This window comes from Mobula hypostoma, chromosome 6 (genome assembly GCF_963921235.1).
Source record: "Mobula hypostoma chromosome 6, sMobHyp1.1, whole genome shotgun sequence".
Lineage (NCBI taxonomy): Eukaryota > Metazoa > Chordata > Chondrichthyes > Myliobatiformes > Myliobatidae > Mobula > Mobula hypostoma.
In genome coordinates this window covers 132,359,500-132,384,666 of record NC_086102.1, presented here as the reverse complement: position 1 = coordinate 132,384,666, position 25,167 = coordinate 132,359,500, and the positions used below count along the sequence as shown (strand labels likewise).

The window sequence follows — 25,167 nt, the reverse complement described above, 5'->3', positions numbered from 1 at the left end:
CTAATCTCAAATAATAACGAGTCAGTCTACAGAAATGTCATCACCTTCCTGACACAATGGTGTCAAGAAAACCACCTCTCCCTCAATGTCGCAAAAGAAAGGAGGGTGGTTGTGGACTACAGGAGGAATGGAGATGCCCAGCGCATCTGTAGACGTGAATTTCCCACTATTCAGGACATTTACAAAGACAGATTTGTGTAAAAAAGGGCATGAAGGATCATCGGGGACCCAAGTCACCCCAGCCACAAAATGTTGCAGCTGTTACCATCCGGGAAATGGTACCGCAGCATAAAAGCCAGGACCAACAGGCTCTGGGGCAGCTTCTTTCACCAGGCCATCAGACTGATTAATTTGCACTCATGCAATTGTATTTCTATGCTATACTGACTGTCCTGTTGTACATACTATTTATTACAAATTACTATAAATTGCACATTGCACATTTAGACAGAGATGTAACAAAGATTTTTACTCCTCATGTATGTGAAGGATGTAAGTAATAAAGTCAATTCAATTCAGAAAAAGATGACAGAAGGTCGAAGGATGTAGAATGGTTGTGGGTATATTTAAGAAACTGCAAGAGTAAAAAGACCCCGATGGGAGTTATATACAGGTCACCAAACAGTAGCCAGGATGTGGGCTACATATTTCAATGGGAGACAGAAAAGGCAATGTTATGATAGTTCCAGGGGACTTCAATATGCAGGTACATTGGGAAAATTAGGTTGGTGTTTGACCCCAAGACAGATTATTTGTAGAATAACTACAAGATGTCTTTTTAAAGCAGCTTGTGATTGAGCCCATTAGGGGATTAGCTATTCTGGACTGGGTGTTGTGTAATGAACCTGATTTGATTACAGAGTTTAAGGTAAAGGAACCCTTAGAGGCAGTAATCATAATATGATAGAATTCACCCTGTAATTTGAGAGGGAGAAGCTAACATCAGATATATCAGTATTACAGTGGAATAAAGGGAATTAACAGAAACATGACAGAGATGCTGGCCATATTGAAATCCCCCATGACTATCACAACATCGCCCTTTTGACATGCATTTTCTATCCTCAGTCTCCTGTACCTTCTCCATTGTGTCAGTTATGAGAAGAGGGGATGTCCTGGATGGTGAGAATCCCCATTGAAGGATTCGGCCTTCTCGAGGTACCAACTTTTGAAGATGTCCTTGATAGTGGTGTGGTTGGTGCCCACTCAGCTGGCTGAGTCTACAATCCTCTGTGGCTTATTTTGATCCTATGTATTAGAATCTCTATACCATGCGGTTATGCAACAAGTCAGAATGCTCTCCATGTTACATCTGTAGAAATTGGCTAGTCTTTGGTGACATACAAAATCTCCTCAAACTAATGAAAGCTGATGTGTCTTTTTAGTGATTATATCAAAATGTTGGATCTACAATAAGATGTTGACACTCAGGAACTTGAATCTGTTCACCCTTTCCACTGTTGACCACTTGATGTGGATTCGTGTATTCTCCCACCTTTCCCCTCCTTAAGTACACAATCAATTCCTTGGACTTAGTGACGTTGAGTGCAAGATTGTTGCTGCAACAGCACTCAATCAGCCAATGTATCCCATTCCTGAACACCTCCAAGTCATCATCTGATATTCTGCTGAAAACAGTTGAGTCATCGGTCAACTTATAGATGGTGTTTGTGGTTTGTCTAACCATACAGACATGAATGTAGAGAAAGTAAAACAGTGGGACAAGCACATATACTTATGGTAAGTCTATGCTGATCGTCAGTGAAGAGATGTTATTATTGATCTGTACTGATTGTGGTATCCCGATGAGGAAGTCAAAGATCCAGTTGCAGAGGAAGGTAGACAGGCCAAGGCTTTAAAGCTTGTTGATTAGTACTGAATAAAGGTTTTGAAGTCTGTGCTATAATCAATAAACAGCAGCATGACATAGGTATCAAGGGTGAGTGGAGAGCCAGTGAGATTGCAACCGCTGTAGACTTGTTATGGTAGTTGGCAAATTGTAGCAGGTACATGTCCTTGCTCAGGCAGGAGTTATTTCTAGCCATGATCATCCACTCGAAGCACTATCACAGTAGATATGAGTACTACTGGCTGACAGTCGTTGAGTGAGTTGAGCCTACTCTTCTGACTGATGCCCTTTTGAAGCAGTTGGGAACTTCAGACTGCAGCAGTACTTACTTACTGCCTGTTAATGCCGTTGGTGTTTAGGACAGCAATGAAGGTCGTCCATTTCGGGCAGTGTTCAGGGCTTCCTTTATCATGTTAGTAGCTTCCCCTTGGTTTTCACTACTATCAAGTCATGCAAGTCCCAGGTGGAGACTCAGGAACACCTTCACACTCAGTGTAGAAGGATTCTTCATTGCTGTTTTTATTTATTTTATCTTATTAAGATACAGTGCAGAGTAGGCCCTTCTGACTCTTCAAACCGCTTGCCCAGCAATTCCCCAATTTAATCCTAGCTTAATCACGGGATAATTTACAAAAAACAATTAACCTACCAACTGGTACGTCTTTGAAATGTGGGAGGAAACTGGAGCACTCAGAGGAAACCCACAAGGTCACGGGGAGAATATGGAGGAACTGCAGCAGTGAGAGGTTGAAAGTGTCCTTGAACACTCCTGCCATTTGCTTGGCATAGAAGTTCAGTGCCCTGCCAGGTCCATCAGTCAAAGCCTGATGCCTTGTGAGGGCTCACCCTCTTGAAGACGTTCTGATATCAGCCTCCGAGACATGTATCACAGGGTTGATATATGGTGCAGGGATTCACACAGATATAGCTTTATTCTTCTTTTCAAAACATGCATAAAGGTGCGCACACCTTGAAGTGAAGCAACCCAGCCATTTATGATGTTAGGTCTTGCCTTGTAGGAAGTATATGGCCTGCAAATCCTTCCGTATTCAACTTCAATTGGAAATAGTTTTTCGCTCTTAAGACAGCCTTCCATATGTTATATCTAGCTTTTTTGTAAAATTCTGGATCACTTGTACTGAATGCCACAAATCTAGCCTTTAGCAAACTGTGAATCTCCTGGTTCATTCATAATTTCTGGTTTGGATATGTCCAAAATGCTCTCAAAAGCTCATACTCATTTGTGCTGGTCTTGATGAAGTCGATCATGGCCATAGCATATTCATTCAGATCCGAAGACGAATCCCTGAATAAGGTCCAGTCCATTGATTCAATGCAATCCTGTAAGCACACCTCCAACCTCCCTTGACCATACCTTCGTGATCCTCACCAATGGTGCAGCAGTCCTCAGTGTCTGCCTATATGCTGAGAAGAGAAGTACAGCCAGATGATCAGACTTGCCAAAGTGCAGGCATGGGATGGTACAGTGGGCACTCTTGATGGTGGTGTAACATTGATCAAGTGTGCTGGTTCCTCTGGTTCCACAGGTGACATAGGTTGTCTGAGATTTCTTCAAGCTGGTCTGGTTGAAGTCTTCCATGATGATTGGGAAGGCATCTAGTGCATTATCTTAGAGTCACGGAAAACTACAGCACAGAAACAGGCCCTTCAACCCATCGCATCCGTGCTGAACCATTTAAACTGCCTAGTCCATCAACCTGCTCCCAGACCACAGCCCTCCATACCCCTCCCACCCATGTACCTATGCAAACTTCACTTAAACGATGAAATCAAAATTATATCTACCACTTGCACGGCAGCTTGCTCCACACTCTCATCACTCTCTGAATGGAGAAGTTTTCCCTCAAGTCTCCCTTAAAGATTTCACCTTTCACCCTTAATCCATGACCTCCAGTTGTAATCCAAAGCCAACCTCAACGAAAAAAGCCTGCTTGCATTTCCCCTAATTTGTATACCTCTATCAAATCTCCCCTCAAATCCTTTACATTCTAGGGAATAAAGTTCTAACCTATTCAATCTTTCCTTGTAACTCATGCCAGCAACATCCTTGTAAATTTTCTCTGCACTCTTTCAATCTTATTTACATCTTTCCTTTAGGTAGGTGACCAAAACTACACAAAATACTCCAAATTAGGCCTCACCAATATCTCATACAACTTCAACATAATATTCTAACTCCTGTACTCAATACTTTGATCTATGAAGCCACTGTGCCAAAAGCTGTCTTTACAAGCCTATCTACTAGGACGCCACTTTCAAGTCTGAGCACTGTGATCAACAGTCTTGAAACTGCTGATCATGGTGTTCAGCTCCTCTAGTGCCAGCCTTACATTGGCAACTCATGCTCTCCATCCCCACTAACCCTCCCCATTCTGAGGTGACACTTGATGACATGGACCTCTGTTGTTCGAAGCTCAGCTGGTGTGTTTGGTTTTTGCCTCCTGTTGCAAAACAAGTTTTCAATCCAAGTGGATGTATTTTATCTGCTGCTGCGTCACTCCTACATGCTTCATCAACAACTTTGCCCAATTACTTCCTGAAAACCTAAATAAATTGCATGTGCTGGATTAATCTATATAGGTTGCTGCTTCAGTTCCATTTGGGTAAGAGATACGATTTCTATGACTAAGGTTTTTGCAGAAAAACATGATCAACCCAGAGGTCTGATAAACACAACAAGCACCAATGTCAAACAAGATGAAAATCAATATTTAACTAATGCAATCACATTGAATGCATGTTCACTATTCTTAAACCCCAAGGACATGGTTCAGCTTTAATGAACAGCATACAGGTATTTCACTTAAAGACATTTCATAGTCAGAGATCTTGAATAAGAAGTGATCTTTCAAAGTTGAATGCGAATTGCAGATGACATTCGGCAAACACAATTAATGAAAACTATTAAAAAGAAATGTCAGTAATGAGCCCATGATGATTGTACATTGCATTAAGCATGTTGTGGTACAAAGGGAAATACTCAGTTCAGTACGTTTAAAATGTCACAAGTTGTACATTTACTTTCTTTCCGGAGCAGGAAAAAAGATTTACAAAACAGTTTCTGAAGGGGGAGCGTGTGAGGGGGAAGGAGTGAGGGAGGGGGACAGAAGGAGACAGTGCAGGGCAGAGATGGAGGCAGCGAAAGACAGAGGGCAGAGAGGAGGGAGAAGGCGGTCATAAAAAGTGGGATGTCAGGCATGGCACAGAATGGGGGAGAAGTGAGGCACAGCTGCAGAGAGGATTGAGGGGCCAACTACAGAGACAGAGGGCCAAGCAGGCAGTCGCAGAGACGGGGGGGGGGGGTGAGGAGGTGGCCACAGAGACAGAGGAGGGGGTGAGGAGTCAGTCACAGGGGGTGGGGGGGTCAAGGGTTAGGACACAGAAATGGGGTGTGCGAGTAGGCAACCACAGAGACAGGGGGATTGAGGAGGTGGCTGTAGAAATGGGGAGGGGGGGAAGAGGTGATAAGGAGGCAGCAGCAGAGACGGGGGGTGCGAGGAGGCAGTCGCAGGGATGGGAGGTGGGCTGAGAAGCAGGTTACAGAGATGGGATGGGTTAGGAGGTGGCTGCAGAGATAGGGGTGGGGGGAGGGGGCAAGGAAGTGGCCGCAGAGATAGGGGAGAGGGTTGTGGGGAGGCGGCCGCAGGGGAGGGGGTTGTGGGGAGGTGGCTGCAGAGACGGGGAGGGGGTTGTGGGGGGCGGTTGGCTGCAGAGACGGAGAGAGGGTTGTGGGGAGGCAATTGCAGAGACAGGGAGGGGGTTGCAGAGACGGGGAGGTAGTTGTGGGGAGGCGGCTGCAGAGACGGAGAGGGTTGTGGGGAGGCTACAGAAAAGGGGAGGGGTTGTGGGGAGACGGCTGCAGAGACGGGGAGGGGGTTGTGGGGAGGCGGCTGCAGAGACGGGGAGGGGGTTGTGGGGAGGCGGCTGCAGAGAAGGGGAGGGGTTGTGGCGAGGCAGCTGCAGAGAAGGGGAGGGGTTGTGGGGAGGCAGCTGCAGAAACAGGAGAGGGGGGTGCAAGGAGGGACTGGGATCAATTGGACCGCAACACCTACAAGCACACAGACTGCCACTTCTTCTGCCTAGCTTTCTCTACAGACTTGATCTACTTACGTAGAAGTACTCCCAATAGGCCTTCTACACTCTCAGTCATGGATTCCTCTGCATCACAGATCATTTTGAATGGTTTGCTGTTTCTCTCTTTACACCCTTTTCTGCTGTCCCAGCACCAGAACAGGATTCCCCTTGTTCACATTTTCCATCCAGTTTGATTTTTTTTTCTTAGTCAGGAGTTAAATTAAGCAAGAAGTGCAATACTCCAGTGTCATTCTCCTGACCTTTTAACTCTGTTGAGTGAATCACACTCCCACAATTTCTATTTGTGCTTTGAAATTTTTAAAAATTGATTCATGTGCATCTGATGAGTCTTTTATCTACCAAGGTATTAGTAATAGCTTTAATTTGCCAAACAGGAACTTGACTACATGTTTGTCAGCTAACTGGGATTTCATGCACACTGGTCTTGCTAAATTATGCTCAGGTTAAAAGCCTTATCGTCAGATCTACAGAGACGTGCATACTGAACCCACAATACACACAAGGTTCCATGCACAAAAATCAGCCTTCAACATCCCCAAGATTGTTTGAGTATATTTTGTGGTATTTTCAACATAGCAAAACCTCCCAAGGCAGAAGCATCGGCAATCATCATATTATGCCATAAAATATAGGAGCAGAATTCGGCCATTTGGCCCATCGAGACGGCTCCGCTAGTCTATCAAGGCTGATTTATTATCCCTGTCAACACCATTCTCCTGCCTTCTCCCTGAAACCTTTGAGACCCTTACTAATTAAAAACCTATCAACCTTTGTCTTAAATATACTCAATGACTTGGCCTCCACAACCACCGTGGCAATAAATTCCACAGATTCACCACCCTCTGGCTGAAGAAATTCCTCCTCGTCATGTTCTAAGGGACATCAACGTATTCTGAGGCTGTGCTCTCTGGTCCCAGACTCCCCAACTCTAGGAAGCATCCTCTCAATATCTAATCTATCTTCGCTTTTCAAGAATGTAAAGCGCATATTCTGTGCTTAGCTGCTTCTTTCACCCATGACACTGTTTAATTTGACACTGTTTACCATTTAAAGTTCCTGCTCTTAATTCAAAACAATATCTACTCCTGTCAAAATGGTTCCTGTGTACAATGCTCCTGTGGTCAACAACTTCTGGTTAGATCATGAAACCATATATTTTACTAACTGCTGCAGCCTGTGATTTGCTGTTTGGGTGTTCCAGTGCTCTACAGTCTCCAAGAGGAGTCCAGGAGGCAGAGGTAGCATGCATGAATCCCATGGTGGGCAGGCCCCGGGACAGAGCGCGAGCTGATGTCCGACTTCATTTAGCTGATCAAAGCTTGCCAATTAAAACGATGAGGGAGATTGAAACATCCAGGCGAATGTGGAAGCTCAGAGATTGTTTGGTGCTTCAGTGCTCTGCAAGATCTGAAATGATTCCAAGAGGAAGAGGTAGTGTGCGTGAACCTCGTGGCAGGCAGGCTACAGGACGGGGGCAAGTCAATGTTTGACTCCATTTCACCGATTAAAAGCTTCCATTTCTCCCCAATTAAAGAGACGAGGGAGATTAAAACATCAAGGCAAATGCCGAAGGTGAGCATGGCTGCCTGCCTTTTGATTGCTCTTCTATGCTACCAGAGAGGGGAGAACATGCTGCTGTGCCCAGAGAATGTTGCCCAGGTTTTCTGATTTTTGGATGTGGACTTGGACTGTAGACCTTTTTTTTTTGGTCATATGGTTTTTCATATTCTCTGTTTTATGCCCGATCTTTCTCATTTTTTACGGGTGGGGGGGGATTGATGTGTCTATTCCATTTTTTTTGCTTTTTTATGGGAGGAGGGATTTGGGGGGATTGATGAGTTGATAAAAGTGGCGCCATTCTTTTCTTTCTTGGTTTCATGGCCACCAGGAAAAGCATAGTTTCAGAGCTGTAAACTTTTAATAAACGAATCTTTGAGCTGAGCAGCAGGATATGATGCCACCTATGACCTAGAGAAATCTGAGGGGAGTGCAAATCTATGGAATCAATCAATTATTCTAAGATCTGATTATTGTATTAATTAACCCTTATGCTAATTATCGATCACCAAACTGATTATCAATAATATTACCCAGACCCATCATTCAAGCTGATGGTCTCATAAACCATAAATACAATCCTTCCTTTTAAAATATAATCTTAAAATTGCCAAGCCTACAGATTCAGAGGTACTAACAGAAACAAGACCTAAAATATAAATGCATAACTGAAGAAATATGCTACTTCCCATTCTGTAGGCACAAAGATATGTCCCCTCAATCAAACCTTTGTTCTCCTTATCTAGTGGTACATCCACAACCTACCATGGAGCAAAATCAGTAATTACTTCTATTGGATTATTTCAGGAATTCATCAAAACAAAGAACAGCCATGGCTGAGCAGTAACAAGAAACTCAATGAACTGCATTTGCAGATTCATAGCAGTAATCCACTGCACTTATTTTTATGTTAAGTTTCTTTTATATTTAGACAATGATGTCAGCTCTCTTGCCGCAACCAGCCCACACCAACAATACTATCATCAGTTGCTGACGCAATAATGAGCCAACAGTTAACACATTAATGCTCCAACCTCACCGGTATGCATAGGCTTAAGAAATTCAAAAATTTAAATATCAGCTTTAATTGTCACATGCATATTGAAACATAGCATGCCCACAATTCATTAACCCTAACCCATGTTGCTTTGAAATGTGAGAGGAAATCAGAGCATATGGAGGAAAGTCAGATGATCATGGGAAGAATGTACAAACTGCTTACAAACAGCGGCGCGAATCAAATCCCAATTGGTGATTGCTGGTGCTTTAAAGCGACTGTGCAAACCGCTATGCTACCGTGCCGCCCTCAAAATACTGCGCTAGTTCTAAAATACTATGACATAAACAAATTTAGAAAAAAGCACAAGCAACACACACAAAATGCTGGTGGAACGCAGCAGGCCAGGCAGCATCCATAAGAAGAGGTACAGTTGTCGTTTCGGGCCGAGACCCTTTGTCAGGACTAACCGAAAGAAAAGATAGTAAGAGATTTGGAAGTGGGAGGGGGAGGGGGAGGGGGAGATCCAAAATGATAGGAGAAGACGGGGGCGGGGGGATGGAGCTAACAGCTGGAAAGTTGATTGGCAAAAGGGATACGAGGCTGAAGAAGGGCGAGGATCATGGGACGGGAGGCCTGGGGAGAAAGAAAGGGGGAGGAGAGCACCAGAGGAATTATTGTGAGGACAGAGAGAGAAAAAAGAGAGAGAGAGAGAGAGAAAAAGGGAAAAAATAATAAATAAATAAATTCTCTGTAACTTCCACCACTAAGCACATCTTTCCCTCCCCCTTCCTCTTTCTGCTTTCTGCAAGGATCGCTCCCTACGTGACTCCCTTGTCTATTCACTTCCCCCCCTCCCAACAGCTCTTCCCACCAATCTCCCTCCCGGCACTTATCCTTGTAAGCGGAACAAGTGCTACACATGCCCTTACACTTCCTCCCTCACCACCATTCAGGGCCCCAGACAGTCCTTCCAGGTGAGGCGACACTTCACCTGTGAGTCGACTGGGGTGATATACTGCGTCCGGTGCTCCCGATGTGGCCTTCTATATATTGGTGAGACCCGATGAAGACTAGGAGACCATCTCGCTGAACACCTACGCTCTGTCCACCAGAGAAAGCAGGATCTCCCAGTGGCTACACATTTTAATTCCACGTCCCATTCCCACTCTGATATGTCCATCCATGGCCTCCTCTACTGTCAAGATGAAGCCATACTCAGGTTAGAGGAACACCACCTTATATTCCGTCTGGGTAGCCTCCAACCTGATGGCATGAACATTGACTTTTCTAACTTCCGTTAATGCCCCTCCTCTCCTTCTTACCCCATCCCTTATCTATTTATTTATTTATTTATTTTCTTTTCCCCCCTTTCTTTCTCCCTCTGTTCCTCTCACTATATCTTCCTCTGGTGTTCCCCTCCCCCTTTCTTTCTCCCTAGGCCTCCCATCCTATGATCCTCTCCCTTCTCCAGCCTTGTATCCCCTTTGCCAATCAACTTTCCAACACTTAGCTCTATCCCTCCCCCTCCTGCCTCCTTCCATCATTTCGGATCTTCCCCTCCCCTTCCCACTTTCAAATCTCTTACTATCTTTTCTTTCAGTTAGTCCTGACGAAGGGTCTCGGCCCGAAATGTCAACTGTACCTCTTCCTATGGATGCTGATGGCCTGTTGCGCTCCACCAGCATTTTGTGTGTGTTGCGTGAATTTCCAGCGTCTGCAGATTTCCTCGTGTTTAGAAAAGGCACAGGTGGATTTTTCCTGAAAGCCATTTACTCCACAAAGTAAATCCTCAAAGACACCCTCTGCCCTAGTACTGAACGTGCATTTTCCTCCAGTTTATCATCATATTATCTTTGCTCAAAATGCCACCTTCTTCTTCAACTTGATTTTCTCCAAAATGGAGGGAGCAACTAACTACAATTTCAATGAACAGGAGTAGGCTGATAAATCAATGATCATTTATTTATAGAAAATCAAGTGGAACAAAGTACTGAAGAAAGTAAGAGAGCAATTAGAAATATAAATACAGTGGCATGCAAAAGTTTGGGCACCCCGTGTCAAGATTTCTGTTACTGTGAATAGTTAAGTGAGTAGAAGATGAACTGATCTCCAAAAGTCATAAAGTTAAAGCTGAAACATTCTTTTCAACATTTTAAGCAAGGTTAGTGTATTATTTTTGTTTTGTACAATTTTAGAGTGAAAAAAAGGAAAGGAGCACCATGCAAAAGTTTGGGCACCCAAAAAGATTTGAGCTCTCAGATAACTTTTACCAAGGTCTCAGACCTTAATTAGCTTTTTAGGGCTATGGCTTGTTCACAATCATCGTTAGGAAAGGTTAGATGATGCAAATTTCAAAGCTTTATAAATACCCTGACTCCTCAAACCTTGTCCCAACAATCAGCAGCTGCCTAGCATTCTGAAAATTAAAATAAATGATGCCCACAAAGCAGAAGAAGGCTATAAGATAGCAACGCGTTTTCAGGTAGCCATTTCCTCATTTCGTAATGTAATTAAGAAATGGCCATTAACAGGAATTGTGGAGATCAAGTTGAGGTCTGGAAGACCAAGAAAACATTCCGAGAGAACTGCTCGTAGGATTGCTAGAAAAGTAAATCAAAACCCCCGTTTGACTGCAAAAGACCTTCAGGAAGATTTAGCAGACTCTGAATTGGTGGTGCACTGTTCTACTGTGCAGCGACACCTGCACAAATATGACCTACGTCCTCACCAAAAATTCAGTGTCAAAAGTTTGCAAAGGAACATCTACACAAGCCTGATGCATTTTGGACTGATGGAGTTAAAAGAGAACTTTTTGGCCGCACTGAGCAAAGGTATGTTTGGAGAAAAAAGGGTGCAGAATTTCATGAAAAGAACACCTCTCCAACTGTTAAGCATGGGGGTGGATCGATCATGCTTTGGGCTTGTGTTGCAGCCAGTGGCACGGGGAACATTTCACTGGTAGAGGGAAGAATTCAATTAAATACCAGCAAATTCTGGAAGCAAACATCACACCGTCCGTAAAAAAGCTGAAGATGAAAAGAGGATGGCTTCTATAACAGGATAATGATCCTAAACACACCTCAAAATCCACAATGGACTACCTCAAGAGGCACAAGCTGAAGGTTTTGCCATGGCCCTCTCAGTCCCCCGACCTAAACATCATCGAAAATCTGTGGATAGACCTCAAAAGAGCAGTGCATGCAAGACCACCCAAGAATCTCACAGAACTAGAAGCCTTTTGCAAGGAAGAATGGGGGAAAGTCCCCCAAACAAGAACTGAAAGACTCTTAGCTGATTACAAAAAGCGTTTACAAGCTGTGATACTTGCCAAAGGGGGTGTTACTAAGTACTGACCATGTAGGGTGCCCAAACTTTTGTTTCGGGCCCTTTTCCTTTTTTGTTATTTTGAAACTGTAAAAGATGGAAATAAAAACATAATCTTCCTTAAAATATTAAAGAAATGTGTCATCTTTAACTTTATGCCTCTTGGAAATCAGGTCATCTTTTACTCGCTTAGCTATTCACAGTAACAGAAATTTTGACCAGGGGTGCCCGAACTCTTGCAAGCCACTGTATATCTTATATCATCAAGGATCATTAATGGTTCCTCATTCTGGAGTATTTTTTCTTTCTCTTTCAAACTGTCAACACGATTGCTATCCTTAAAAATTGATATGACATTTTTAAAATAATTATTTGCTGTACAAAAATGCTTCAACTCACATCTGCCATGGTTCTTCTGAAGATCCTTAACTCACGCCCTCTGATCCTCAACCCTCTTGCCAACAAAGCAAATTTTGCTATATTCACTTTGTGGTTCTGAACACTTTTATCAAACCATCACTCAAACCCTCCAGCTTTAAGGATACAAGCCCAACTTTTTCATTCATACACATCTGGGATCATTCTACTAAACCTTTTCTATACTCTCTTTAGTGGTGATGCTTTCTTCCCATAGCGTGGTGATCACAATTGGGCAATATGCTCTGATTACCTTCCTCCGGCTCCACACACCCTTCCCTTTACTCCACTGTCCTCTCCTATCAGATTCCTTCTTCTTCAGCCCACTACCTCTTCTACCTTCCAGCTTCTTACATCTCCACTCCTCCCAGACTCACCCATCTTCTTCCCTCACCTCATCTATCACCTGCCAGCTTGTACTGTTCTCCCTCCCCCCATCTTCTTATTCTGGCTTCTGCCCCCTATGTTTCCAGCCCTGATTAAAGTTTTCAGCCAAAACATCAACTGTTTATGTCTCTCCATAGTTGCTGCCTGACCTGCTGAATTCTTCCAACATTTTGTGTGGGTTGCTGGAAATACTCAGCAAGTCAGAGCTAACATTTCAGATTTAAGACTGTTTTTGATTTCCAGCATTTGCAATTTTTTTTTGATTTTCATATCCTCTACTGTTTGCAGTGATACAACAAAAACTACTTGTTTTTGTATTTTGTGCTTGTAGTCTTCACCCGTTACGGTTCCATAGTCAGTTCTATGAAATGAAACTTGAACCCAACAAATGCCTATTTAAGAGGTAAAAACGTTATTTCCTCCACTTCAATTCCTTTTCAGTTATAGCATTATTGAATTCTGTATATCCTTCAGCAATGAAATAAACTGATTGCTGCATATACAACCCTAGATTTAATCAGTGGTAACACTAATTCATTTGGTTTTAATTTTTTTTTGTAAGCAAAAAGCATCACACTCAAGTAGTTCTATGATCAGGTTAGTAAAGATTACCTGGCATGACATTCAGCTGGAAGAAATAAAGTTTGTTTGCATCAGGGAAATCCAGTTTGCATGTACCTACAGAAATAAAACCAATAATTAGACAATGAAAACAGTTCGTACCAAGATCATAAAGCACAAACCATGTAGAACAAAAAACTCTCAGGCTATTCACTAGCACAGAACACTGCATCTGTGCTGACCTTTCTGGTACATTGACTCTCCCCAATCCTTTGTCACATCACCACTTCTACTGAAGCCCAACCTTCCATTATATTAATTCACTACTGAAACCTGTCCCACTACTGGCCTAACTCTCCATTGAAGACCACCCTACCACAAAGTTAGTTTTTCATTGAAGTCACTTCCCTGGTATAATTACCTTTAATCTTGATATAGAATATAGAAATAATAACCAGCAGTAAACAGTCAGATATTTGAAATATCACAGTATTTTTTACAAAACAGCATTATCAATAAAACTATACACTCTTAACAATATGGCAAGCAGTCAACTTGCATGCTATGGATCTCACAGTGATACAAATGCACAGGGATAGTCCAATAAATCAATCTACTGGAAAATTATGACTATTTATTTGTAGAAAAACCAAGTGGAACAAAGTACCGAAAAAAACCAAAAAGCAATTGGAAAAAAATAACCAGACCGTTTAAGGATTTTAAAAAAGGAATGAGGATAAGGGTACTGAACTGATAAAGAGCAAAACTTAGAGCAATAAAGCATTAGTCCCAAATTAAGAATCTTCAAACGCAAACTGGATCACCATGACTGAATAAATATATCATTGACAGGCAGGAGTTGTTAAAGGAAATCATGCTTGATAACCAAGGTACCAATAAAGAAAATCAACAGATTTTATAAAAAAAGTTATACAAATCTCACAAGAGACAATGCAGAAAGAAAGATTTGAACACATCATCTCAAATTACAATTTCAAAAAAATGAGATTCAGTCAGCCATGAAGGGGACTGCAGGCTCTTCAGGAAAGCAGAAAGGAGGCATGTGTATGTGTATGGATAAGTTTGAAGCATATGCACTTTTGGAAGAAATATCTGGAATGAGTCCATACATTCCGTGATGGATAAAGGGTGATAAACAGAGAGAAGCAAGGAGACAAATTTAAAGATTCCTGTCAGTTCAAATGCAGAAATAAAGCTATGCTGTGTTTTATAAATAATAGCCTCAGAGGATTGAAAACCTCAACATTTTATAGTAAATTCCTCCATTCCGAGTGAATACAGATATTTCATGCGGAAGTGTTATGCAATAAATCTCTCTGGAAATCAGTTACCAAGAGTTCTTAAGAAGTGAACACTAGAAACATACATAAGCAGCTATAGAAATTATTTTGGAATTTAATGATACTGGACAGTAAGGTCAACTAAAAAGAGCAGACATTTCTTAAAGGCCATGTCCAAAAAATTAACGGAGATCCATCTGCAAAGAAAATGAGAATGATGAGCTCCTTTGAATGCTGCAAGTGATTTGTGCAAATGATTTCAAGATTGTTTACTGTTATCTTCAGTACATAAGTGTTAAGGAGAATGAAATGATTGTTATTCCAGATCGAATGCAGCATAAAAAAACAATTAGCATAAAGAACACAATGAGTAGAATTACTTAAGTTTAGTTTATGTACGTAGACTGACTGTACAGTCCATAAGGTGGCTCTGACAAGAAATGATAAAATAGTGGTGGTGGAGTGGGTTAATGGGTGGAGGTGTTGATCAGCCTGACGGCTTAGGGGAAGTAACCGTTTTGAATCTGGTGGTCATGGCGTGGATGTTGCATAGTTTCATGAGCAGGATGGGTGGGATCCTTCATGATATTGCTGGCCTTTTTCCAGCATCTTTCTGTATATATATCCTTGATGGCAGGTAGAGTGGTGACGGTGATGCATCCACCAGTTTTAACTAACCACTGAAGAGCCCTCCTGTCCACCGGAGTGCAGTTTCTGTACCACACAGTGATGCAACATGTCACTCTAGCGTCACATATGATCAGTCTATGTATATAAGCTATCTTACTGTATATATTTACATTTATTGTTTTTAAATTATTATTATATTCTTTATTTTTTGTGTGTTTTTATGCTGCATCAGATCCAGACTAACAATTATTTCATTCTCCTTTACAATTGTGTCCTGTAAATGACATTTAACAATCTTGAATCATGCATCTGTAGAGAGTCGTGAATATTATGTGCATAGTCCAGCTATCTTCAACCTCCTCATAAAGTTAGGCATTGGCGAGCTTTCTTGACTTGGGACCATGAAAGGTTGTGAGAGATGTGAACTCACAGTTTCCACTGTTTTGCTGTCAGTGTGAAGGGGGGTGTGAGTGGTGTGAGTTCTCCTGAAGTCAATAGCCATCTCCTTTGTCTTGATGAATTGAGGATATTTGGTGAACACCCGGCCTCAAGCTCTTCCACCTCCTCTCCGTGGGCCGCCTCATCATTGTTGATGATGAGCCCCACTACTGTTGTCTCACTAGTGAACTTGACAATGTGATTGCTCGGGTTTTTGGCTGTGCAGATGTGCGTGAGCACAGTGTACAGAAGTGAGCTCAGCATTCCACCCTGGGAGGCAGCCGTGTTGAGGATTATGGGGAGGGAGGGAGGAGCCATTGTGCATCCTGATGATCTGAGGTCTATTGGTCAGGAAATCCAATACCCATTTGGACTTCCTGATCAACAAAAAGTTGCACTTACACTGAGGAGTAGAAGTTTGTTCACCAAGGTCTGTGAGACAACAACGTTGAATGCCGAACTGAAATCCAGAAACATGACATGTATGTAGCTCTAGATTTCTACCATCTGCAGATGTGTTAATGAAATAACCAATATGTTATAATGCTAAATCAACGTCCTCCAATCAGCTAAATTTCACAGCTGGTTTGGATATTCTTCTCCACGTGCACACACTTCCACAGAGAGGCCTACAAGAATTCTGAAATATTTGTTTATGTTCTGATTCCTTCATGTACTTGTAAAACTCATGAAAAAAACCACCTTTCCCTGCAAACTTTAAACACTGCCTATGAACATCCAATAATACAGCTTTTCTAAGTGCTATTCAATATGTTTTAAAGTATGGTCTTTTTTCAAGAGTACCATGGGAATCAGAAGGCAAATATGTCAGAAATTTCATCAAAAGTAAATCAAGCTGAGGATTAAAATACTGGAGAGTGATGGTGATTTTACTGGGGTATGTGGGAAAAGATGAGAATTTTATTTGTTTCCTGAGTTGGCCTGATTCATGTGGATTACTGGGTCTTGTTTCACCAGATGGCTTTCTCTCCCTTACAATCATCCATCTGCTTCGTTATTCAATTTTAAAAATAGATTGCTGCAATTTAAAAATCAGTGTGGGATCTCACTCTCACTGGTCATTAATATCAATGCCAGCATTTCCCCAGATTTTGACAGCTCCATACATACTTAGCATTTGCACCAAACGCATACAGCTATTATTACATACAATCACTATGAACAGTAGGAAGAATGCTGAAGAACAAGTTATAAAATCACTAGAGCATTCCTCAGACCTCATTAATCTTCTCAATGGAGTTGTTTGAAATCTTCATTGTTTAAGATTTTAGTGTATTATTTGCTCACGTCCTGAAGGTCAGACTAGAAAAGAATCTGGATGTGACAACATGTGACCATGCTAACATTGCCCCTTAGGCTAAACTTTAGGTCATTGTCACTTGGCCTAAAGGATGCTTTTAGCATGATCAGCACTTTATCACTCCACTTTTAAGCTGCTCAATCCTGCTCAGTTCCCAATTTAATATCATTCAGCATCAAACCGCGTTCCCCAGCAAATTAGACAGGTGAACCATCCTCATTCTCCTTCAGTACTCTGGAAGGCTCAGCCTGCCTGTCAATAGTTCCTTCTGGTTTAAGATGGCACTGCTGAAGGCAAGCAACTACTTACTGAAGGTTAAAAAAAAACAAGGAATACAACTAAATACTTTATTAATAACTCCTTTTCTATAAAACACAAATTTTCTTCTTTTTAAACCATTCTGCTGTTGAATTAATCTTATGTTTCAAAATATTGTCTTGTTGCATCATCCAACTTCTATTAAGCTTCAGGTGATGGACTGCTATCCTGACATTCTCCTTGTGAAATCTCTATATATAATCTTGAATTCATTACTCCCTCTAACGATTGCAAGCTGTCCAGGCCCTGAGGCAGCAAAGCAATCCCAAACCATGAAGCTCCTTCCAGCATGCTTTACAGCTGGGATGCGTTGGTGTGCAGTGCCCTTTTTCCTCCAAACACAGCGATGTGCATTTCTGCGAAAAAGTTCAACTTCTATGTCATCTGTCCACAGATATCGTCCCAAAAGCACTGTGGAACATCCAGGTGGTCTTTTGCAAACTTGAGATGTGCAGCAATGTTTTTTCAGAGCAGTGGTTTTCCATAAACACCTTTCTTCTTTAGTGTTTTTCTTATAGTGGACACATAAACAGAGACTTTAGCAAGTTCTAGAGATTTCTGCAGGTCTTTTGCTGTTACTCTTGGGTTATTTTTTTACCACCTTCAGCTTTGCATGTTGTGCTCTCGGTGTGATCTTTGCAGGACACCCACTGCTAGGGAGAATAGCAACAGTACTGAATTTCTTCCATTTATGCAATTTCTCTTATTGTGGAACTCAGGTCTTTAGAAATGCTTTTGTAACCTTTTCCAGCTTCATGTATCTCTATAATTCTTCTAAGGATCTCTGAAACTTTGCATTAAATTTAATTTACTATATGTCTATCCATTCCAAGTGCTTGGCCATGACCTCAAAGTCCACCTCCTTCCTCTTCATTGTTTATCATAGTTCATTCCTTGCAATCTGCCAACTTTGAATTCAGACCAAACCCAATAAATCCAATACAGACTATTGATTCCACATTTCTGTAAACAAAAACAATCTTTGAATTTGATTATTAGAGTCTGTTAAATCTATAATCACAAAATAGGCCACAAAGTCTATTACACCATTTAAAGACTGACTGTTGTCATATATGTTGTCCACATTATCTTGTCTGTTAAACTGTAAAACCAGCTGTTCGGATCATGATGTGTTATATCCTGTATGAAAGGGGCCATTTAGCCCATCAATTCTGTGCCTTCTCAAAGTGCAATTATATAGAGTCTTTGAGTCACAGAACACTACAGTACAGAAACAGGTCCTTTGGTTGATATAGTCCTTGCTGAACTATTAATCTGCCTACTCCTGTCAATATGCACCTGGACCATAGTCCTCCCTATTCCTTCCATTCAAGCACCTATCTAAATTTCTCTTAAATGGTGAAATCGAACCCGTGTCCACCACTTCCGGAGGCAGCTCGTTCCACAGTGTCACCACCCTCTCAGAAGAAATTCCCCCTCATGTTCCCCTTAAATATCACCTTTAATCCATGAGCTCCAGTTCCAGGGTCACCAAACCTCAGTGAAAATGCCTGGTTACATTTACCCTATCAATAGCCCTCATAATTTCATATACTTCTATAAATCTCCCCTCATTCTTCTATGCTCTAGAGAACAAAGTCCTAACCTATTCAACTGTTCCCTAACTCAGCTATTTAAATCATCCTTGTACATTTTCTCTGCACTCTTTCAATCTTATTGACACCTTTTCTGTAGTTAGATGACAAAATCTGCAAATAACACTCCAAATTAGGCCTCACCAACAGCTTATACAACTTCAAAGTAACATCTCAATTCCTGTATTCAATACTTGGTAAGACCTACCCTGGATGGTCTTCCCAAAGTGCAACACCTCACACTTGCCTGTATAAAATTCCACCTGCCATTTTTCCAACTGGTCCAGATCCCACTGAAAGCTTTAATAGTCTTCCTCGCCGTCCACAATACCCCCAATCTTGGTGTCATGTGCAAATCTGCTGATCCAGTTGTTAATATAGATGACAAACAACAATGAACCCAGCACTGATTCTTGTGGTACACCACTATTCACAGGCCACCAGTCAAGTGACAACCATCTATTATCACTCTCTGGCTTTTCCTGTTAAACTAATGTCTAATCCAATTTACTACCTCATCTTGAAAGCCAAGCATCTGAACCTTCTTGAGCAATCTCCCATGCGGTTCCTTGTCAAGGCCTTGCTAAAGTGTATGTGGACAACATCTATTACCTTGCCTTCTTTAACTTTCCTGGTAACTTCCTTGAAAAACTCTATAAAATTGATTAGATACGGCCTACCACGCACAAAGCCATGATGACTATCCCTAATCAGTCCCTGTCTATCCAAATACTCACGTATCTGGTCCCCTAGAATATTTTCCAATAACTTTCCCATAACTGATGACAGGCTCACTAGGCTTTAAGTTCCTGGTTTATCCTTAGAGCATTTCTGAAACAACAGAACAAAGTTAGCTATCCTCCAATTCTCTGGCACCTCACCCATGGCAAAGGATGTTTTAAATGTCTCTGCTAGGGCCCCTGCAATTTCTGCAACAGCCTTCCATAGGGTCCAGGGGAACACCTTGTCATGCCCTGGGGATTTATCCACCTTAATTTTCCTGAAGACAGCAAATACCTCCACCTCAGTAATCTGCACACAGTTCACTGCTGCTTTGCCTCATCTCTGTGTACATCTCCTGAGTAAATACAGATGTTAAAAAATCCATTTAAGATCTCTCCCATCTCCTTCAGCTCCATGTACAGATTACAAATCTGGTCTTCCAGAGGCTTATTTCGGCAGTGCAGTCATAGTTGAATTGGCACAGACAGTCTCATGCAGGTCGGGGAGTCAAGGTTGATTTAAACTTCTGTGTCAACTCGACGTTGTAAGTACCACGTCGCCACAAACCCTAAGCAGAGCCGACGCGGATCCCTACGCCAGAGCCTGACGTGCACCTCTCCCAAAACGTAACTTTGCATTGCAGCAACGCAGACCACAACAACTGTGATTGGTCTGCTTGGTAGCATCGCATTCCCTCCTACGCTGCAGTAGCTTCCCATTAGCCGACTGAAGGGCAGGGAAGGAACTCCGGCTGCAAACAACAGCCTGACGAAGGGTCTCAGCCTGAAATGTTGACTGCACCTCTTCCTAGAGATGCTGCCTGGCCTGCTGTGTTCACCAGCAACTTTTGTGTGTGTTGCTTGAACTCTGGTTGCAATGCTTTCCATAAAGCTTTACAGACCTCTGAAATTATGGAGGACACATTCTGCTTTTACGAAAAAAGACACTTGCTTTAAACTTGTTTACCCTGAGAAAGACTACCATGACCATGAAGCCTTGCGTGGACAGGTGTGTGCGCATGCGCGACGTGCCGGAATTGCAGAGCGACATAGACACACCAACGCACAAGTATAAATGCTCACAACGCACGTAGGCCACTTGCGTAGGTTATGGCGTCGAGTTGATGCAGAAGTATAAATCAGCCTTAAGAAATTTTAAGAAGGGAGTTTTCACAGGATTATGGTTTTTTTGGCAACACAATCATGATTTGTTGGCAAGGGCAAATAAAAATAAGGCAAGAACAAGTGGAACAGCCATTGTGTGAGTGGACCAGTGTTAGAGTGGGGAGTCTTTGACTCATCAGACTACGGCAAGAACATGCTTGGGCAAGGTACATTTAGAGCAGCTTGTGGTTGAGTCCACTAGCTGATCAGCTCTTTTGGTTTGGGTGTTGTCTAATGAACTGGATTTGATTGCAGAGCTGAAGTTAAAGGAGCCATTAGGAGGCAGTGATCATAATATGATAGAATTCACCCTACAATCTGAGAGGAGAAGCTGAAGTCAGAAGTATCAGTATTATAGTGGAGTAAAGGGAATTACAGGAGGCATGAGAGGGGAGCTGGCCAAAGTTGACTGGAAGGGGGCACTAGCAGGGATTACGGCAGAGCAGCATTGGCTGGAGTTTCTGGGAGCAGTTCAGAAGGCGCAGGATAGACACATCCCAAAGTTGTAGTAGTATTTTAAAGGCAGGATTACGCAACTGTGGCTGACAAAGGAGGTTAAAGTCAACATAAAAGCAAAAGAGAGGGTATATTATAGAGCAAAAATTAGTGAGAAGCTAGAGGATTGGGAAACTTTTATAAACCATCGAAGGCAACTAAATAAGTGGGGGGGGGGAGGAAAAGATGAAATATGAAGGTAAGCTACAGGTGAAAAGTGTTCCCCTACACAAACTTCTGTCACCTGTCCTGTCTCATTCCCTAGGTGGAGACCTAGTATCATACTCTCTCTAGTTGGGACCAACAGTACTGATTAAGAAAACTTTCCTGAATACATTTTTCAAACTTTTTCCCTTTTACAGTATGGGAGTCTCAGTCAATATCTGGAAAGTTAAAATCACCCATCACAACCTTATGTTTCTTGCAATCTCTTTACAAATTTGCTCCTCTCAATCCTGTTAACTGTTGGGTGGTCCATGATAAAATCCCAGTTCTTATTCCTCAGTCCTATCTATGAAATCTCACTAGATGAACTCTGCAGTCTGTCCTGTCTGAGGACTGTCATGATAATTTTCCCTGATTAATAGTGCCACCTCTTCCCCTTTAATTCCTTTCACTCTACCACACTAAAACAATGAAATCCGGGAACACTGAGATGCCAGTACCAGACATTCCACCCTGCAAAAACTCATTTCAGGGAGGTAGCACCATCAATTTGCGGGAGACTCCCGGGAGAGGTGGGATGTCTGCAATAGAGTAGCTCGTTAGCAGCTAGCCACCTAGTTTAAATAACATTAGCTATGCTAATGAACGAATGACACCTGTTAAACTCACCTCAACATGTCTTTTACAGTCTTAACCCACCATGGGCAATAGAAAAGTCACTGTTGCAAACAGCGCAGCGTGCAACACTCTTTATTTTTGACCCCTATTAGGCAGGGGTACACTTTAGTGTAGTCTGGGGTGACATACGTTTTATATTTTCTTTTTTTGGAACACTCTGTCATGGCGCTCGCGCGCTCTCTCTCTCTCATGGTCGCTTGCACGCTCTCTCGCTCTCTCTCTTGCTTTCTCTCATTCGTTCGCTCTCAAAAAAAATTGATTTCCATTATATTCTATATAATTTGCAGGCATCAGGGAGCCACTATTCATATGCAGGAGACTCCCTGAACTTCCGAGAGGTGGGATATCTGCAGTACTGTCCTTCCTGCAACCAAATCTCAGTAATGGCTACAATATTATAATTCCATGTGCTGATCCATGCCCTTAGCTCATCCACCTTTCAACAATATGCCTTGCATTGAAATATATGCAGCTCAGACCATTTAGTTCCCCTATGCGCAACCTTTTGATTTCTGACTTTGTACGTAGGCTTAACACCTTCTCCACTGACACACAAAATGCTGGTGGAACGCAGCAGGCCAGGCAGCATCCATAGGAAGAAGTACAGTTGACGTTTCCGGCGAAGACCCTTCGTCAGGACTAACTGAAAGAGGAGGTAGTAAGAGATTTGAAAATGGGAGGGGGAGGAGATCCGAAATGATAGGAGAAGACAGGAGGGGGAGGGATGGAGCTAAGAGCTGGAAAATTGATTGGCAAAAGGGATGCAAGAGAGAGAAGAGAGAGAGATAGGATCATGGGACGGGAGGCCTAGGGAGAAAGAAAGGGGGAGGGAGCACCAGAGGAAGATGGACAGCAGGCAAGGAGTTATTGTGAGAGGGACAGGGAGAGAAAAAAAATGAAAAAAAAAAATCATAAATAAATAAATAAGGGATGGGGTAAGAATGGGAGAAGGGGCATTAATGAAAGTTAGAGAAATCAATGTTCATGCCATCAGGTTGGAGGCTACCCAGACGGAATATAAGGTGTTGTTCCTCCAACCTGAGTGTGGCTTCATCTAGATGAGGCCATAGATTGACATATCAGAATGGGAATGGGACGTGGAATTAAAATGTGTGGCTACTGGGAGATCCTGCTTTCTCTGGCGGACAGAGCGTAGGTGTTCAGCGAACCAGTCTCCCTGTCTGTGTCAGGTCTCACCAATATATAGAAGGCCGCACTGGGAGCACCGGATGCAGTTCCTCCAACCTGATGGCATGAATCCATGGCCTCCTCTACTGTCAAGATGAGGCCACACTCAGGTTGGAGGAACAACACCTTATATTCCGTCTGGGTAGCCTCCAACCTGATGGCATGAACATTGATTTCTCTAACTTCTGTTAATGCCCGTCCTCCCCTTCTTACCCCATCCCTTATTTATTTATTTTTCCTTTTTTCTCTCTCTCTGTCCCTCTCACAATAACTCCTTGCCTGCTCTCCATCTTCCTCTGATGCTCCCCTCCACCTTTCTTTCTCCCTAGGCCTCCCATCCCATGATCCTCTCCCTTCTCCAGCTCTGTATCCCTTTTGCCAATCAACTTTCCAGCTCTTAGCTCTATCCCTCCCCCTCCTGTCTCCTTCTATCATTTCGGATCCCCCCCCCCACTTTCAAATCTCTTACCATCTCTTCTTTTAGTTAGTCCTGACGAAAGGTCTCAGCCTGAAACGTCGACTGTACCTCTTCCTATAGATGCTGCCTGGCCTGCTGCGTTCCACCAGCATTTTGTGTGTGTTGCTTGAATTTCCAGCATCTGCAGATTTCCTCGTGTTTAACTTCTCCACTATCTGCTCTGGTGCTTTGGTTCCCAATCTCTTGCAGCTCTAGTTTAACCCCCTCCATCACTACTCCCCTGCAGCACCAGCAAACCTTCCCAGAAGGATATTAATCCTTCTTCAATTCAGTACCAGGATAGCCCTCCAGCGCATGATGTCTGTGCCAAATTAAAATTTCTTCTGCCTGCACAGAATCCACATCCTTCCATTCCTCACATATTCAAGTGTTTGCCTAAAAGCATCTTAAAATCACTACTTAACTCTTTTCAACCCAGCAGGAGTTTCCAGGCACTTACTACTCTCTATGTAAAAAACAACTTGCACTGCACATTTGCCATAAATTTCCCTCTTCACTTTATTAACTCCTCCAATATTTGACATTAAATGTATGTCCTCTCGTATTACAATTCATGCTGTCTTTGTATTTATCTTGTCCATGAGACATATTCTGTTGTCAAGTTGACCATGATTGCTTAATTGTATATTTGGAATATATTTTCTTTAGGTATATTGGGCTCATGTTGTGTATAATAACTCTTTTAACAATTTTCCCTGTGCTCTATGGGTGTTTAGCATATTCCTCATTCCTTCAACAGCACTATTATTTAAGCTTAAATTTTAGATGGTGTGGGAGTTCTCAAAATTAAATGTAATACAATACGGTCATTGCAAGATATTTCCTTGTCTAAAGAAATTAGGTCTGGTTCATTTTCATTATGAAATCTGGTGTTGTTTGCTTCCTTATCAATTATAAAACACGTTGCTAAGATACCTTCCTGAAATCACACGACAAGCTCCCTTCTTTATGACCCAAGCTGCTTTGTAATTTTCAGAAGTTAAATTTCCCTGATGCACACTTTGCCACTTGTACGTTCTACTCAGTTATGAGCATTTATGAATTCCCTTACTACTTCATTGGAGTCAATGATGCCCACCCACCAACCATCCAAGAGTCTTTTATTCTGATTTGATTCTTTTTCTTGTGTACTCACCTAAACTGACTGAAATAGTGTCAGGCAGCATTGTTTCACTTCCTCCTCCTTTCTTTAATTCACTAACCTTCTCATAAATCTTTTGTCTGGACTGTTAACTTTCCGCTCCCATGGTGTGCTCACTTGCGATAGGCACCACCAGGGGCATTCCCTGATCTCTCATCAGGTCAGAATGCAGCAGAGTTGCCGCCCACCCTTTCACCAAGTTAATTCAATTCACAATTCTGGACTACTCCTGTTTCTATGAATTAACCCATCACCAGATAAAGCTGCACTAATAGCACAAAGTGCCAACTCACAAGTACTGGAGGACTATATTAACAGAGTG

At 42.3% G+C, this 25,167-nt stretch overlaps 1 protein-coding gene across 4 annotated transcripts in view; it reads right to left on the bottom strand.

Annotated features, from left to right (window-relative positions):
- Positions 1-25,167, bottom strand: part of ube2f (ubiquitin-conjugating enzyme E2F (putative)) — a 211,668-nt gene that overhangs the window by 90,221 nt on the left and 96,280 nt on the right. For all 4 annotated transcript variants that reach the window (XM_063051737.1, XM_063051736.1, XM_063051734.1 and 1 more), the window contains one exon: positions 13,263-13,328. In XM_063051737.1, coding sequence (XP_062907807.1) covers positions 13,263-13,328 — 66 coding nt within the window. The remainder of the gene's footprint in view (positions 1-13,262; positions 13,329-25,167) is intronic.